The sequence below is a fragment of the Sturnira hondurensis genome, unplaced genomic scaffold (assembly GCF_014824575.4).
Source record: "Sturnira hondurensis isolate 20B ecotype Veracruz unplaced genomic scaffold, ASM1482457v3 Scaffold0010128, whole genome shotgun sequence".
Classification (NCBI taxonomy): Eukaryota; Metazoa; Chordata; class Mammalia; order Chiroptera; family Phyllostomidae; genus Sturnira; species Sturnira hondurensis.
In genome coordinates, this window is record NW_028082759.1 from 15,051,019 (window position 1) to 15,069,277 (window position 18,259).

The 18,259-nt window shown below is 40.5% G+C and overlaps 1 protein-coding gene across 1 annotated transcript in view; it reads left to right on the forward strand.

Annotated features, from left to right (window-relative positions):
* Positions 1–14,309, forward strand: part of OTUD4 (OTU deubiquitinase 4) — a 46,795-nt gene extending 32,486 nt beyond the window's left edge. The window contains exons 15-21 of the mRNA XM_037058459.1: positions 3,313–3,436; positions 3,706–3,761; positions 4,272–4,352; positions 5,303–5,441; positions 6,279–6,539; positions 7,903–7,943; positions 9,362–14,309. Coding sequence (XP_036914354.1) covers positions 3,313–3,436; positions 3,706–3,761; positions 4,272–4,352; positions 5,303–5,441; positions 6,279–6,539; positions 7,903–7,943; positions 9,362–10,579 — 1,920 coding nt within the window. The 3' untranslated portion in view covers positions 10,580–14,309. The remainder of the gene's footprint in view (positions 1–3,312; positions 3,437–3,705; positions 3,762–4,271; positions 4,353–5,302; positions 5,442–6,278; positions 6,540–7,902; positions 7,944–9,361) is intronic.
* Positions 14,310–18,259: the final 3,950 nt, after the last annotated feature.

The following is an 18,259-nucleotide window of genomic DNA, read 5'->3' on the forward strand; positions in this document are numbered from 1 at the left end:
TAGCCCTCCCCCCTATCTATTTTTTACCTACCGTCTATTCTACTTATTTTCTGTATCTTCTCCCCACTTCTCCTCCTCCCACTCCCCTGTTTCTAACCCTCCATGTGTTCTTCATTTTTATGGTTATGTTCCTGATCTAGTTGTCCTCTTGGTTTCCTTTTGTTTTAGGTATGGTTGTTAGTAACTCTGAGTTTGCTGTCCTTTCACTGTTAATATTTTTATCTTCTTTTTCTTAGATAAGTCCCTTTAACATTTCATATAATAAGGGCTTGGTGATGATGAACTCCTTGAACTTGACCTTATCTGAGAAGCACTTTATCTGTCCTTCCATTCTAAATGAAAGTTTTGCTGGATAAAGCAATCTTGGCTGTAGGTCTTTGGATTTCATGACTTGGAATACTTCTTTCCAGCCCCTTCTTGCCTGTAAGGTCTCTTTTGAGAAATCCGCTGACAGTCTGATGGGTACTCCTTTGTAGGTGACTGTCCCCTTATCCCTTGCTGCTTCTAGGATTCTCTCCTTCATTTTAATCTTGGCTAACGTAATTATGATGTGCCTTGGTGTGTTCCTTCTTGGGTCCAACTTGTTTGGGACTCTCTGAGCTTCCTGGACTTCCTGGAAGTCTATTTCCTTTGCCAGACTGGGGAAGTTCTCCTTTATAATTTGTTCAAATAAGTTTTCCACTCGTGGCTGTTTCTTCCCCCCTTCTGGTACCCCTATAATTCGGATTATAAATGTTGGAACGTTTAAAGATGTCCTGGAGGTTCCTAAGCCTCTCCTCATTTTTTTGAATTCTTGTAACTTCACTTTTTCCTGTTTGGTCATTTCTTCCTTCCTTCTGGTCCACCCCCTTGATTTGAGTCCCAGTTTCCTTTCCATCACTATTGGTTTCCTGTGCATTTCCCTTCATTTCAATTAGTTTAGCCTTCATATGTTCCTCTAATTTGTGGCTAAAATCAACCAGTTCTGGGAGCATCCTGATCACCAGTGCCTTGAATTGTGCATCTGAGAGACTGGCTATTTCCCGGTCGCTTAGAGTTATCGGCTCTGGGGCTTTGAGTTCTTCTTGAGCCGTATTTTGGACTGTTCATGCCTGTTACGTAGGGCCGGGCGACCCAGTCGCAGATTTGTGACGCTGTATGAAGGGGCGGGGCCAAAGGAAAGCAATGGCGAGCCCTCTCTGCTACCTCCTGCCGCCACCTTGGGCTGCGCGGTCTGTCCCGCTGCGAGCTTGTTTAGCCCACTGCTGAGTTTGCCCGCTGGGGCCTGTGAGGTGCGTCTCACTGCTCACTCTTTTGCTGGTTTATCTGCGCGCGAATGTGTGACTGCAGCCAGCCCGCCGCCCCGAGCCCTCACTGGGTCCGCAGGTCAGGAAGCTGCCTGGGCGCCTGGGTCAGGAGATATTTCCTGCGCAAACCCGCTCTGCTGCTGGCTCCGCCCCTCTTACCGGTCTGGTTGAATGGTTCGTTGTTGTCGGACTTCCGTATAGTTCCGTTTTCTGTTCTTTGGCCGTGTCTTTGTTCTCCAAACCTTTGTTGTATTCATACTTGGTTGTGGGAGAAGGCACAGTGTTTCCACCTACGCCTCCATCTTGGCAGAAGTAGGTGTCTTAAGTCTTTTGGGTGAGTCAGAAGGGAATACATTTCCTCGTGTAGAGTGAAGTCAGTGTTGTGGGAGGAGGTGCGTTGGCAGGCTGGGGGAACGTGATTCGGTTTGGGGCACTGGGATCCCTGCTTCTGTCTTTTGAGTGTTGGTGAGAGCTGCCAGACGACCTGGGATCAGAATGGTGGTTGGACCCTTTTTCTCAACAGTGTAACATTTTTTTCGACAAAACGAAATGTTACAGGAGGCTCCCTAATAACCAGTGCCCAACATTAAATGATGCCTCTCACACTCCATTCTCTGTCCAGTGGCCTCTGTGGAATCCTTTTGAGGTGTCAGGTGCTCAGCTGAAAAGAGCTCTGGAATAATACTCAGTCTAGCACAGGGGTTGGAGCTTAGGAATCATTGGAAGAAGTACCCAGATCCATATGTGAATTAGCCATGGTCTGTATGTTAAATATATTTACCTTTATGTGATATGTGATTTTATTATAGTACTTAGAAAATAAAAACAGAAATCATTTAAGCTAGTACTCAGCTCTTTGTCCTTTTTCAGTTAGTGAGTGGAAAAGTACAACTACTGTAATATGGAGATTTTGTAATATTTTGATTATTAAAATGGAGTCACACTCATCATTTTTATTTATATTTAAAATTTTTTAAATTATATGTATATTTTTTAATCCTCACTTGAGGAAATGTTTTTTAATTGATTTTAGAGAGGAGAGTGAGAGTGAAACACTGATATGAGAAAGAAACATTGAGGTTTTTTTTGTTTTTTTTAAAGATTTTATTTATTTATCTTTAGAGGGGAAGGGAAGGAGAGAAGAAGTATCAATGTATGGTTGCCTCTCGTGAGTCCCCTGCTGGGAACTGGCCTGCAACCCAGGCATGTGCCCTGACTGGGAATCGAACCGCGATTGTGTGGTTCGCAGGCCCGCACTCAATCCACTGAGCTATGCCAGCCAGGGCCAAGAAACATTGAGTTTTTGTCTCCTGATCTTGCCCTGACCAGGGATTGAACCCACAGTGTTTCAGTGTATGGGACGATGTTCCAACCAACTGAGCCACCTGGCCAGGGCCATACTCATCACTTTTAGGTAGACAATCTGAATCATGTCTTGCCTTCCAGAAAACTCATGCCGTGGAGCTAAGAGCCTCTACTCAGCTCTGGGCAACATTTACTCGGAGAGTGCCAGACCAGGAGAGGACGGCCTTCAGTGTTAATTTAGCTTAAAAACTCAACTTATCCCAGTCCCTTTCTCATACCATTGAGAAAGTTGGATCTCATGCAGAGCTTACATGATTAGTTGACAGTCAGTAGCATTTCAGTGATAACAATCCTAGTGCACTGTATCTGCAAATTTGCACATTGGTGCTTCCCCCACAGAGGACTATGGCTCTGCAGTGGCTGATTTTGAAGGTTAGTGTAAAGGGTGCTATTCTTTGTGCAAAGAATGTAAGTGTGAATTGCAAGGTGAAAGTTTGGTCTGGGTGGCTTCCTGAAATTGGTCTATGGCCAAAGGTCTGATTGCTTCTAGTTGTTAAGAAGCCTATAACTGTAGAGTATAGAATTAAATATCAACCGTAGGTCCTATTTTTTGAAGTTCTAGAAGTAGGAAGATACAGGGCCATGAATTTTGAGGCTTAGATGTATGAAGAGTGTGTTTATGGGTCTTAAACACAAAGTATTGGGTTTTGTTCATTTGAAGAGCTCATCAGTCAGTCAGTCATCTTCTCAGAGTAGCAACCCATGTGTCCAGAGGAAGTCATCACACGCGAGTGATAGAAAAGGAAGCCGGCGGAGAATGGATACTGAAGAACGAAAAGATAAAGGTACGTTTCTTCATCATTTGAAAGCAGATGCTGGAGATCTGTGTCTGGTTTCCATTGGGAAAAGAACCCTTTTAAAAGCATGAAGCAGTTTAATGGTACATACCTCTACGCTAAAGCTCTTATTCAATGTTGTTCTGAAAACTGTAATTTTCACTGACTAAACATGATTCACATAGTGCTTTTGGCTTTTTTGTCTATATGTTTTCTTTTTCTGACTTCAAACCTGATTAATGGCTGATGGCTGTCTTTTTTATCTGAATTTGTTGCAGACTTGAGCCATGGACATACTCACCTGGATAAGAAGCCTGGGCCAAGCACATCAGAGGTAGGTGTTATAAATTCTAGTTGCATCTTTTCTTTTTCTTTAACACTGTGATAATACAACAGGCAGAAGCAGAGAAAGATGATGGTGACTTCATCACTTTGTAACTGTTGGGGAAGTAAGAAAAGTAGGGAAAATTATGGTAGTGCTTAAGAAGAGTTCAATCGCAAGTTAGAACCGTTTCCTCCAGGACCCGTCTGAGTTGGCTTGGGTCTGTCTGAAAGTGAAAAGTAGCTTTTACCTTCCAGTACTCTGTAGCAGGTCAAGATTTTTAAAGGAAGATTGTGCTCTTTGCAACATATCCCCAGTAAAAATGCCCCAGTGGTTTGATAGGATAAAGATGTACAGATAGAGTTACATATCTGTTGAAGACCAACCAGATGTAATTAGAAAAAAAAACAGTTGATAGGGTTCAGTCAGGCACAGATGGAGCAAACTGTGAAGGCAACATGATCCTAGAACATGGGTCTTTGGAATACAAAATTATGCTTTTTTTTTTTTTTGCTTCCACAGAATATTAGTGATGATAAATGTACAAGAATTTCATCACCATCAAAGTCAAAGAAATCAGAATGCCCACCTCCTGCAGAACAAGTAAGTGCATTGTTGCATCTGACCTGAAGGACTGTCTGGGTGTCTTAGCTCTGTATGTGATCATTGCAGAACAAAACATCTGCATAGGAAATGCGAGGGTGTATGTTAGCATCATGGTTTGGGTACAGCTATGATTTTTTATAATTCTGTTTAGAATATTCTGTTTTTATGGGGTATAATTTTTATATTCACCTTTTTTTGAACATAGAAGTCATTCTTCTGAATTGATTTTTTAATGTTTTTATTTCGTGCCTTGTGGTGGGGTGGCTTGACAATTAGGTTTTTGAATGGAAATTAATAATTCCCACTTCATTTCAAAACTTTTGAGTTTGCATCCTTAACAATTATTTCATAGAAGGTAGGGAATATAATGATTAGACTGTAATGAAGAGATTAGAAAAAATATACTTTAAAGAGCAATACCACCAATTTACAAATTTAATCAGTTTAACCAGCTTAACAATAACCCACAACCCCCAGACCAACTCCATCCACCACCTTACAAATTTAATGATGAAGGCACCTGAGTTCCAGCAGACGTTTTGATTCTTGATGTAATAAGAGCGGAGAAAGGGCTTAGTCCTTGACTTTCAGTTTGCATCCTTTCTGTCACTTAGAAAGCATGTCATTTTGAGAGATCTTTGTGTGAGGAGCTCCAAGTAATTGATGAACACATGGTGATTTCAGTGATTTTGCTCCTTGCCTTTTATATTTAGCATTGGGTTCAAGTTTCTTTTGAGGTTATTTCTTACTTTACCAGCGACTTCTGTGGCTTTTAGAAGGCAGTCTCGGGTTAGGATCAAATTTGTGTGAAAATTTTAGCAGTTGTGTTTTTTCTCTCTAAGACCAGAAAGACTATTTATATAGAAATTGCAGTTGTGTAACAGGTAGGCACTTATGGTTTATTTGGTTAAAATGAACTTCTCTTTTTCCACCCCCTCTTCGTGAAGAAGCCAGCAGAACATGTGTCTTTGTCGAGTCCAGCTCCCCTTCTGGTTTCTCCAGAGGTACATCTAACTCCTGCGGTGCCTTCTTTACCAGCCACTGTGCCAGCCTGGCCAAGTGAACCTACATCTTTTGGACCAACAGGTTAGATAAGAATTTTAGAAATCCTGTGAACCATCCAGTATAAGCCTTCCAAGTCAGAGACTTCAAATTCTTGAGTGAGAGCTGGACCTCAGAGTTGGGTTAGATGTGTGGAGCCTCATAGAGCTTTTTGTGATCCTCTGCTTTGCTCTGCTTCCAGTGAACGAGGGCCCCCGTTCATTTGCTCTTCCTTTCAGAGGTGCCCTCAACATCCCAGGAGCAAGATGTTTGAGCTGGTTATCTCCGCTGGTTGCTTTGGTGGTTCTGGTTGCTCAGCACTGACACCACAGTGTGCATTCCCCATGAACCAGCACTTTGTGACACCCCCCTAACCCCGCAACCCTTTGCCAGGCTCTGTCTCCTTATGTTAATGAGAGCTGCTGTTAGATGACATTGATGCAAAGCTTGTTTCCTGGCCTCCTTTTCTCTTGGGTGTCCAGGGAGGGTCCTTGATTAATACAAAAAGTTTCTCTATAGCCCTGGCTGGTGTGGCTCAGTGGATTAAGCACAGGCCTGTGAACCAGGGGGTCGCTGGTTCGATTCCCAGTCAGGGCCCATGCCTGGGTTGCGGGCCGGGTCCCCAGTAGGGGACACATGAGAGGTGGCCGCACATTGATGTTTCTCTCCCGCTCTTTCTCCTTCCCTTCTCCTCTCTCTCAAACTAAATAAATATTTTTAAAATTTTTTTAAAAAAGTTTCTTTATATTGCTTAAGTATACAGCTTTCTAATGGCTGAATCATTTGTACATGATTCTTTACTTTTTATCTTAATGTAAACTTATTTTTGTAGAAATTGTTTTCACCATTTTAGTTTTTGATTCCTTTCCCTTTTTCTTGTAGGTGTCCCGGCTCAAATTCCTGTTTTATCAGTGACACAGACTCTGACCACTGGCCCTGATTCTGCTGTGTCCCAAGCTCATTTAACACCCTCTCCAGTTCCTGTGTCAATGCAGGCAGTTAACCAGCCCTTGATGCCTTTGCCTCAGACACTGAGCCTTTACCAGGACCCCCTCTATCCTGGGTTTCCTTGTAGTGAAAAGGGAGATCGAGCCATTGCACCACCGTATTCACTGTGTCACACTGGGGAGGACCTGCCTAAAGGTGAGGTTCTTCTCCACGTTCAGATTGATTTTCTTTATCAAGTACTGATAGAGATTCACTGAGAAAGGTAAGTGGAGGCCAGAGGGCCTGTTGCCAAGTTAGCCGGAGGACTTACTTGGGAAGGACAGCAGAGGTTTGGCCTTTAGTTACTCTCTTTTCCACCTTGTGTTTGATTGGATTATGTTTTTATATGTTTAGTGGCTGTACCCTGACCCGCCCCTCATAGTTTTTTCAAAAACAGCCTAAATCCATTTTGAATGAAATCTTAATAATGTTAATAACCAGATAACTAAACATTTACTGAGTTTCTCATCACTACTCATACTGCTTCATGAAAAAATTACAAGGCGTGAATACAGTGCAGGATAACTGTCGTAGTACTACATGCAATAATACATATTTTTTAAAAATTTAAGTTTTCTTTTTTTCCTCCCTCCTTCCTTCCCTCCCTTCCATTTATTTATATTATTGTTTAAGCTGTTACAGTTGTTCCCACTTTTGTCCCCAGCCCCCTCCCATCCCTGCAAGCCAGTCATCTTTGTGCATAAATCATCTTTGGTTAACCCCACTTCACAGTCTTTCAGCCAGTCCCCCGACCCTCCTTTCTGGCAGCTGTCAGTCTGATCTGTGTATCTAAGCTTCTGTTACTGTCTCGTTTGTTACTTTATTGTGTTCACCAGATTCCGCATATGAGATCATGTGGCATTTTTCTTTCACTGACTGGCTTAATTTAATTAGCATAATGTTCTCAAGGTCCATCCATTGTAAAATGTAAGATTTTCTTCTTTTTTGCTGCTGCATTTGTCCCCTTTTCTTTAAAGGAATTTCCTGTTTGTAGGTAAAGTAATACAATAACTATTTGCATGATCTGTATATGCTTTACCTGAATTTTGTTGATAATTTTATTAGTCATAGCTTGATGTTTGAGTCTTTGGGTAACTGGCTTAATGTTGAATGAATACCTTAGCTGACATGACCCTGGTAGTCTTATTAATGAGTTAGGTTTATATTGATTTTACTCTTAACCCCCAACATTTTAATTTCATAATATTTAAACCCCACAGAGAAGTTGAAAAAGAAGTACAGGGAACACCTGAGTTTCTTTCACACAAATTTAATTGAAATCAGATTTTTTAAAAAATTTCAATTTAAGGTATTTTGGGACTTAGATAGACAAAAGCCTTTTGAACCTATAGAAATAGATCCTGGTTTTGAATATATTATGATTTTTAATCTATGTTTAATATATAGGCTAGAGAAAACAATTCCAGTAGGTAAAATTGTCTTTAGAATTACATATTATTTGAAAATAATGAAAAATGTGTTTATATAACTTTAGTGAGTGATTATTATTTGTTTTCAGATAAGAACATTCTGCGATTCTTCTTTAATCTTGGTGTAAAGGTATTTATGTTTCTCATTTAAAGTTATTTTTAGTAAGTTAACAGTTTTAAATTACTACTATGCTATCAATAAATAACCTAAGGTTCACTAAATCTCACTATTTTAAGCACTAGCATTTTCAGAACTGTGTAATATGTTTATTTTTGGTGGTGGTTGAGTAGTCTCCAGGATTTTGCTTGCTCTTCCTTAATTCAGGTCATTGATTGAGCCCTGTGAGTATATATTCAGGAGACAGTCCTGCCCCTGGGCAGCCTGGTGGACACGCCCTCCATGGGAGGTTAAGTGAGCCATCTGGGTTTGAAGTTCCGCTCCATCACTTTTTAGCTGTGTAGCTTGAATGACTCATTTAATGTATCTGGGCCTCAGTTTTTCTATTTACGTAATGGGGATAGCACTCTTCCACCTGCCTCAGTTGTTGAAAGTATCAAGTGAGTATCATGTAGAAAGTACTCCTTTGGAAGGGGGGGTGGTCACTAGTGGAGCAGAGGTATCCTCTGGGAAGTGGTCGGCCAAAAAGTAGCTTGTCTTCGAGAAGCTGGCCCATTCTGCGTCCTTGTCATTCACTGCTGTGCTCTCTCCTGTCTTGGGTTAGTTTTTGTAGGTCCTAGACTGTTACAATGTGAAATGAAGTGCCCTGCTATAGGCCACTGACCAGTTCCTAAAACAGGCTTGGTTAGTTTCACCATCTACTGTATTTCATTGCCTAATTTTATATTACCTAGTTAAGGTTGGCTTTTAGCTAAATTGGTCAGTTAACTGGTAAGTTTGTGTATGTGTTCTGGTATTTTCCAGATCCTTCATAGGGAAAGGATTGGGCATACTTCATTTTCAGTATTACCCTTGTCTGATTAGGAGGCATTTATCTTTGTGCAATGCTCTGCGGTCTCCTGGAACTGTGGGAGTCATCTACTCCCCCTAACCTCGGGGGTCATCTACTCCTGCACCAGCGTTTTCCCGGCAGGCCAGGAATAGACCAGTTAACGAGTTGGCATGGGGCCACACAAAGAGCTAGTGGTAGAACCAAAACGCAGATGCAGGTCAAACTGAGAGCCAGTGAGTGAGACACTGCAAGCTGGAGGGAGGCACAAGTGGTTTGCTTGTCGTGGTTTTTGAGATCTGTCTGTATCACTCATAGTTATTCCCATGAAGTTATATCCAAAGGATGAAATTAACGGTCATGATAATCTCTGAGTGGGTTCATTATATTGTGTGTCAACATCTATACAGGACTTTGGATTGGTTTCAGGGTAGGACAAGGAATGGAGTTTTAGAGCAGTGACTTAATTTTGTATCACCTTTTCATATTGAGTCTCACAGTGATGCAGTATTTGGACTGCAGATTATATGGTCTTTGCAGGCATAAGAAACTTACTTTGTGCCTACTCTAAACTTTTTTATAACTTTTTTCTCTCTTTTAGGCATATAGTTGTCCTATGTGGGCCCCACATTCTTATCTGTATCCTCTGCACCAGGCATACCTGGCAGCCTGCAGGATGTACCCAAAGGTCCCTGTCCCTGTGTATCCTCAAAATCCTTGGTTCCAAGAGGCTCCTTCTGCTCAGAATGAAAGTGACTGTACCTGTACTGATGCACACTTTCCTATGCCGACTGAGGCCAGTGTTAATGGTCAAATGCCACAGGCAGAGATTGGACCGCCGACATTTTCTTCACCTCTGGTGATCCCACCATCTCAGGTGTCTGAAAGTCATGGGCAGTTGTCTTACCAGGCTGATCTTGAATCTGAAAACTCTGGGCAGCTTCTTCATGCGGAATATGAAGAGTCACTAAGTGGCAAGAATGTGTTCCCACAACCGTCCTTTGGACCTAATCCATTCTTAGGCCCAGTTCCCATTGCACCTCCTTTCTTTCCTCATGTTTGGTATGGGTACCCTTTTCAAGGATTCATAGAAAATCCAGTAATGAGGCAGAATATTGTTCTGCCTTCTGATGAGAAAGGAGAATTGGATCTACCCCTGGAGAATCTGGATCTGTCTAAACAGTGTGGTTCAGTTCCAACTGTAGATGAGTTTCAGGAGGCCAGGTGTGAAGACACACAGCACCCTCTACCTGAAACAAGTGTGAGCGAGCATGAAGGCCGGGCAGAGCAGTCGTCCCAGACACCTAAGGCAGAGCCGCCTGTGGCTTCCCTCCCTGCTGCCGCAGAGGGAAAGGCTCATCTTCCCACTCAGAATCTAAACAGAGAAAGAGAAGCTGTGCCTGTTGAACCTAAGGAGCCTAAAAGGACCATTCCAAGTCTGAAAGAAAAACCAGAAAAAGTGAAAGATCCTAAGACTGCTGCTGATGTGGTCAGTGGGGCCAACTCTGTGGACAGCAGACTGCAGAGACCAAAAGAAGAGAGCTCAGAAGATGAGAATGAGGTTTCTAATATTTTGAGAAGTGGTAGATCCAAGCAGTTCTATAACCAGACGTATGGAGGCAGGAAGTTTAAAAGCGATTGGGGTTATTCTGGTAGGGGAGGATATCAACATGCTCGAGGCGAGGAGTCCTGGAAAGGGCAGCCCAGCAGAAGCCGAGATGAAGGCTATCAGTACCATCGAAATGGCCGAGGACGGCCCTTTAGGGGGGATAGGAGGCGGTCAGGGATGGGAGATGGCCATCGGGGGCAGCACTCCTGATGTCTGTCTCTGCAGCATGTTAGAGCAGAAACCTTTTCTTAGGTGGAATGTTTCTAAAGGCTTTAAAAGAAAACATTAAAATAAAAACCCAAATCGGAACTATCTCCTCCCCTTTCACCCTCGACTCTTATCCTGGACAAGAGATTTTTGGCTGTCTGTTTAAAGGGGCAGGTGAATTCCTGGCATTGCCATTTTTCTTCATTCAAAATCTGTTTATTTAGTGACTGTCCCCATAAAAAGTAGAAAATACGTTTGTTAAAAGTATTTTTTATAAACAGGTTAATATAAATATAGATTTAGTGTTTGGTTTTTCCTTATAAGTTTAATTTCAAATGTTAGAAATGTGTGTTTATATAGTGTTTACTAAGTGACAAGAAAATATACCATTTGACACATGATAGATTCCAAAACATAACATTGCACCAAATAGAAATGTATATTTTATTATGCAATGCCTTAGTCATAAACTGGGCTCAGACAATTCTTAGGCTAAAACACTGTTGTCTTTTGAAATGCTTCCAACCCAAAGGCCTTTCATCTCAATATCTGTCAAACTTGAATAATGTCTTCTCTTTACTATTACACATAAGGCAGACGATTAACCTGTGTCTTAGAAATGTTGTATATAGTTCTTTTCATATTAATAGGGTATATTTTTGAATTTGGGTATTTGTTGAACTTCAGATCGCATACAAGAATAGATCAACTGAAGAAGTTATGGGAAATGTAATGAAATGGCTGTTTCCACCAAGAATTCTTAGCACTGGTGTATATATGGTGCCTACTCGAAAGAAATGTAGATGCTATGCATTTTGAAAATAATCTGCATCTGTTAAAACTGCAGAAGTTTTTTAATGCCACTTTAACACTAATGCACTGACAGATTTAAATATTTTGTGAAACAAATGTTAAAAATTTTTAGCTGACAAGTTTCTATAGAGTTACTGTGTTTTGTTTTCTCTTTGCACCATTGGTTATGGGTATCACTTTACACTTGCATGTTCAATTTGTCACAGCTGGAACTATTGTACAAAAAAGGATGATGTGACTTCTAGTTCTTTTCTAGAGGATGCTGCTATAGAGAGCGGTTTTGCTTTGCATGTTATAGCTTGTTACCCTTTGGGCAACATGTCTCTGATCCTGCCTCCTCCTGTCTTCGCAGTATTTCACGAGAAGTTCCCTTGCATGTTGCACTGTTCACATTTGGAGCTGTGACTCTGAATTAACAGTGTTCATTCATCTGTGTTACACTGTATAAATAACTGTAGCTTGTATTTCTCATTTGTACATATTAACGTAAAAATCTGCCCTTTTTTATGTTCTCTTTTGATCAGGAAGTTTGAGTGCTATGCAAATAAGTAGTAATTTCTCTTTGCATGTCATGTATTATATACTACGCAAAATAGATTTTTTTAAAAACAAGTTACTTTAAAAAGCAAATACAATTCACTTGAATTTGACAAACTGAAACAGATAAGTTTTCTGGGTTCTCTGATAACTCATAGGAATGTTTGGGGTGCCATCTAGGTTCAGTGAATCTCCTCTGTACTGTAATAATGGTTATTTTACCTCTATGTTATTTTAATTACCTAATGTCTGTGTAACTGCTGATTTGAGTAGTGATTAGCGTTTAGATGTTTTGTAACCTAGGATTTTAGAGAGCACTTTGAAAGATAATATTTTATGATGGTGCTAGGTAAAAACTTTAAAGACTGAGGTGGTTGTGTGGAAGAGAAATGCTTGAGAAAGAACCCGTGGGAAGGAATTAGCTGCCACCTTCTGAACCCGAACATCTGGGGAAGGTACTGCTTAAGCCATTTTTGTCTTAGTGGAGATCAGTAGTTACGGAATGAGATTAGTAGGTCCTTCACTTTCAGCTCATGCTTTTTTAATGTAAGATTAGCTTGCCATAATTTTTTATGAAAATCACCTTTAGATATTATGACCAGATTTAAAAGTTTAATGTAAGTTTAAACTCAGGAGTCTAAAAGAAATTGCTATTTCCAGTGTATTTTGTTTTTACTGACTGGGATTTAATGCTCCTCAACTTTTTCTGGAAATGTTGAAAAATTGGGTAGGAAAGAATACTGTTCGTTTGTTCACTGTCACTGTCTTACCTCAGCTGAGAAACAGAACCCTCTGGTTCGTGAAGGCCGCACTGATTCGCTTCCCGTTCCCATGGTTTACCTCCAGGACGGGGGGGGGGAACAGGGCTGAAAAAGAACTTTACAGAAGGTACTTCACTCAGTGACCTCTGGGATAAAAGGAGTCTGACTTTGGATAATTAGGAGTCTTTGCATGAAGGTTAGTTTTGTTTTTTTCTTTAGGCCCGTTTTCCGTGTGTTAGTTTAGGAGATTCTCCTAGATGCTGAGGTCAGACTAGGGCCAGGCTTTTGTCCTTCATTTTAACTAAGTCATATGGTTTGTCGACACGAGATACAACGTTTCTATATAAGGGAAAAATAAATGCTTAGAAGTGAGAATCATTTATATTTTGAGTTGGAAATTATGGAACCTGGCTGTTTTAGGATCACATACATTTTAAAGAACAAATGTTTAGAATGACCAAAGCCCACGTCTTTTGGCTATTGCTAAACTTGATTCTTGTCCCTTTTAGTATTGTGCATATCTCTCTTCCTCAAGTTCATTTCCTCTCAGATAAATTTTCACACCTTGCTCCATGTACTTACTCACTGGCAGCAGGATGTTAGCATGTGTGTAGTCCTCGTCCTCTTTCCTGGGAAGCCCTGTCTCCTCTTTCATGCTGACCTGAGCTCAGAGCCTGCCTTGGTCTGGCAGGAGCAGGCTTTCCCCAACCACAGTGTGGAGACAGCTTAGTTGATGCCGATTCTGTGATTTCTTGCATTGTGTTTCCTTTGTGACTCAAGGTTGAACTAAAATGCCTGTGAACTGCAAACTTGCTTACGATTGACTTGGTGCAATAAAGTTCCTTTCTAACCACTTCTGGTTTAGAAAACATTCAGCCATCCTAGAAACTAGCAATATTTATTTATGTCTCATTTATTTTACCTTTAGTTTTAGATGAGGGAACCATAGTCTTTCACTTATGGGTACTAAGCAAGGTCCATTTTATAAAGTGTAGCTGAAGAGAATGCATATTTGGCTACACTATTTCTGTTTACTATATTTTGCTTATTTAATGTCTAAATGCTATTGTTTTTGTTTAATAATAATGGCTTAGTTCCAGCATGTCCGTTTCAAAGAACAGGTTTTGCTATGATTGTCACCCTTTTACTCTCCCACTAATTGGGATTTTTTTTCCCCCCTGAAATAAATTTTAGAAAATCTAGACAAGGGTGGGTGCATGACTTAATGCTGGGAAACAGCAGCTTTGGGGTTGAGTTTACTTGAATGGATTAAAATTGCATTGTTACAGAGCTAGAAAAAATATAAGTATGAAAAATGATAATAGCCTTACACTGAGTACAAATAATACTTAAAAGCATGTGAAGATGTGATCATTCGTGATGTTACTTGTAAAAAAAAGTATATATATCTTTTGAAGTGTTGAAAGGAAATAGTACTTTATAACTTTATCATATCACTTTTTGTAAGTGTTGAATATATTCCTGTTTATTTTTCTATGTTCTGTTTTGTAGCCTTAACAAGTGTTTCAAACATATCTGAATGTATAAGAGTAAATGCCCTACATGGTGTGATGCTGCATTATATATAAAACTGTGTGCATATATTAAATTTTGTCTGTTGATTCTGCTTGTGATTCTTTGATTCCAGGGTTAACCAAGTAATATAGCATAGGATCTTATAAGGACTTTAGTAAACTTCTAAAAATAAGAGATGGTTTCCATGGTTTTTATCCAGTCAGAAGGCAATTCTAGTATGTCCAACTAAAAACCACATCGGAGGATTTATATATGGGGTAGGTACTGTTTTTCCCTGCTTTATATATTTAGTAATAATGAGGTAGGTCACATAATTTACTTTAAGGTCATGCAACTAATTAGTGGTGGAATTTGGATCTGAACCTAGCTGAGAGGCTTTAAAGCTAGTTTGCTCCGCCTGTTTTTCAGCACTAAAATGGGAATGTAGAATGTCTGGGAGTAATTTATAGATTAGAGGGGAAGGGAAGGAGAGTGGGAGAGAATTATCGAGGTATGGTTGCCTCTCGTGAGTCCCCTGCTGGGAACTGGCCTGCAACCCAGGCATGTGCCCTGACTGGGAGCAGAACCTCAATTGGGTGGTTCGAAGGCCCGCACTCAATCCACTGAGCTATGCCAGCCAGGGCTAAATAAAGTAGATCTAAAGTTTTTTAAGGCTGTAATTTTTTCATTGAATCAAGTCACCTAAGAGTTTGGCTAGTCAGGACTTGATTAACCTACTTACTAACATGTGCTTTGAGAATGGTTTTGCCAGAAGGCACAGGCTGAAACAAAGGCTTCACTCAGGGTAAGTGTTTGATAGGAACGGGCAGCTAGCTGAGAAGGATGAAGAAGTTGGTTCTAATTTTTGAAGAAATTTTTAGACTGCTTGAGGAGGCAAATGAAGTATCACAGAACCTTAGAGGACTGGAAAGGGGAAAGAAGCATTTATCTGTTAGCCATGTGAGTGCCAATGTCTTGCCAGTGAGTCAGTAGAGAAGCTAAATATGGGGAGGAAAGCAAGAAGGCTGTCCGTGTTGGCCAGAGCCCGCAGAACTGGTCACCTGAGATGGATGGGGGAAAAGGTGAGACCAGGTGACCAGTGATCCACAGAAGGTCCTGTCCAGGGTTTCTCTGGAAATTTTCTCTCATTAGAAGGGCCTGCTTTTCACTTTGAATATTTTATATTTCCACTTAACTCTGACTTTAAGGTCCATGTCTAGGGAATAGTATGAGAATACATAAATTACAAAAGAAGTAAGTAAAGACATCTTCTCTTCAGAAATACTGAATTTATAAAAAAAAACTCTTCCAAAAGTGAATTTGCACTCAGAATAGTGAAGCCACAGACATTGATAAAATGTTAGATTTTTTTGGTTTGTTTGACGTAGCTAGGAATTCATTAGAGCTTCAAAGTTAACCATTTAAAATACTTACCATTCTTGTTACATTTCATTTTTCACACAAAACGAGACCAGAAGCCACACTAAGGCCATGCTCTACGAGAAGGAATATTGGCCGGACATGGCTGGCAGCCTCATGAGCAGAGAGTTGTGTATATAGAGATAGACTTGGGCACACGCAAGGTTGGGAGCTGAAACAAATTTTCTTTGAAGCCAGGAGCACTCCAGTAAAAATGGCAATAATGACAACAGCAAAAATTTTCTATAGACAATCCTCTCCTTGCCTGGGTTCCAGATTCTTAAAAGAAAAACCCACTAAGAATGTTAGGTTTGTGCAGGTTTGAGGTTGAGGAATCCCTATGCTAAGGTGAAAAGTGGTTCCAGGCCGGGAATACATTTGCATCACCTTGTAGAAACAAGCTGAAAGCAAACCTTTGGGCAGACCCCAGTCAAGGAGCTAAGGCTATGTTAACAGAAAGCTAGCTTGACAGTAGCTTAAACAAATAGGGATTTATTTCCCTCTCACAAGATACCCAGAGGGAAGTAGTTGTTGGGTCATGCCAGGGGCATCCTTGGGGCATCCTTGGGATTTCTCTCACCACTTCATGGGTACAACACATCCACAAGAATCAGTACCAGATACATTAAGTAAGCAAGAGGGCTTCCAGGAAGCACTCCCAAGAAGCTGCTATTTTCAACTTCATGGCTGGGACTGCGCCGGCATGGCCATGCCTAGCTGCAGCAAACACTAGGAAAGTAAGAAAGAGGATGGTCGTGACAGTCTTAGCCCAGTTCTGAACCATCTGGGGCTGGGCACACTGCCTACCCTATCAAGTTGCTAAGGAAGGAGGTGCTGGTCGTACAAGGTTGGGAAGGAAAGGAAGTGTGGCCCACTAAACCGATCTTCACAGGTAAGTCCTCACTGAACATTGGCACACAAACCAAAATTATGCAAGGAAACAATCTAAGAGCAAGATGGCAGACAAAATACACAGTAATGCACGCATTAAGTGGATGGGCTCTAAATGTTTCAAAATGACAAAAAATGGAATAGAAAGAAAACTATTTCGATAATTCTAACTGCTGCTCTGACTGGTCTTGCTTTCTCTTCAGTCCCTGCTTTCAGTGTGTAAACTTCTAGTGTGAATCTTAAAGGCACCGGGAGTCCACTGCAGTCTGTCTGGATTCAGCCTTTCACCACCAGTCTCCATGCTGCCTTTGCCGGACACGTATTCTGCATTGCATGGGTTATTTATCATTTATCAATGTAGGTGCTATTTTTTCTGGCAACTGCCTCCTTCACATCGCCCTTTCTGAGTCTCCAACACAACTATTTCTCATCTGAACCACTGGGTGCTCATAATACACCAGGCACTGGGTTAAGTCTGACACACAAGTATCTACATGTTAATGAAAATGAACGAAATTATAGAACCTAGTAGTTAGCCTACTTTCCTACTTTATGTGGTAAGTAGGTTCATTCATTCCTTCAATACAACATGTAGGCAAAGTACATGCTAGACACCAAATTATAACACTGAATTATAAGCAAGAAAGATACAGCACTGGACTTAAAGATGCTAAAAACATGATTTCTGAACAGTTGATACATAAGTCAAACAGTAATGGCTGTATGTGTGCATGTCTCCTTTCCTGTTCTTTAATCAAGTTACTCTTCCCCAAAGCAGTAAGCTTGAGTATCCTTTTGTGTATTTCTGTATGAATGGTGTATTAGAAACTGTTGCACCACACTTTTTGCTTAGTTCTAATCAGACATACTAAGTCTCATTCTTTTAAATTGCTAACGTCTGCACTGACGGTGTGTTGAGCTGGTAACACTGATACAAAAACTTGTTAGCAACTGTAAGAACTTTCCAACCACTGTAAAATTTTAAGTCACATCTAAACCCATATAAATTTCATTTATATGGAAAATATTACAATACATATTCTGTCATAAGCATTAAGCAGAAAGAACTGCTCTTAATATATCAAATATTTCTTTTAGGACAGAATACGGAATCAGTAAATAATAGCTCTTGGCTTATTTTATTAATACAGTTGAAATAATCATTTACAAATTTAACTTATCCTTAAAAGTAGGCACTATGTATTTTAGTATAATCCCATTAATATACAATACAAACTCTTTACATATTCACACTTAGTGCACAGGGAAAAAGTATGAGATGCAAACACTGGTAACCTTTGGGATGGTGATGTGTGAGGGAAGGTGTAACTTTATTCCATAGATCTCCGTACATTTGAATTTTTCACATGTAAATAGATTATATTAATTTTTAAAAGGCCAGGTGGGCTCAGTTAAACCATACTTTACCCAGTCTGTGTATTACAGCTTCTGTTTCAAGCAGTTCTAACAAGTCTGTTCAGTAATTTCTGACTTCGCCCTCTTGCCGGCCCACTTATTTATTTAGTGAACTCTTGCCCTCACTTGCAGCACGTTAGCCCCAGTCAGAACTGAAGGTGGCTTCACACTAAGGTTCCCGCTGCTCAGGTCAAACAGATTTGATAATGTCCTCTGTGTCCCAACTCAGAGATGAGTACAGGGGACTCTGTACTTGATTTATCAGCATTACTGTTGCCTTTAGGTAGTGGCTCATAGTCCTTGGCTATCAATGAGAAATCCGTGGAAACCT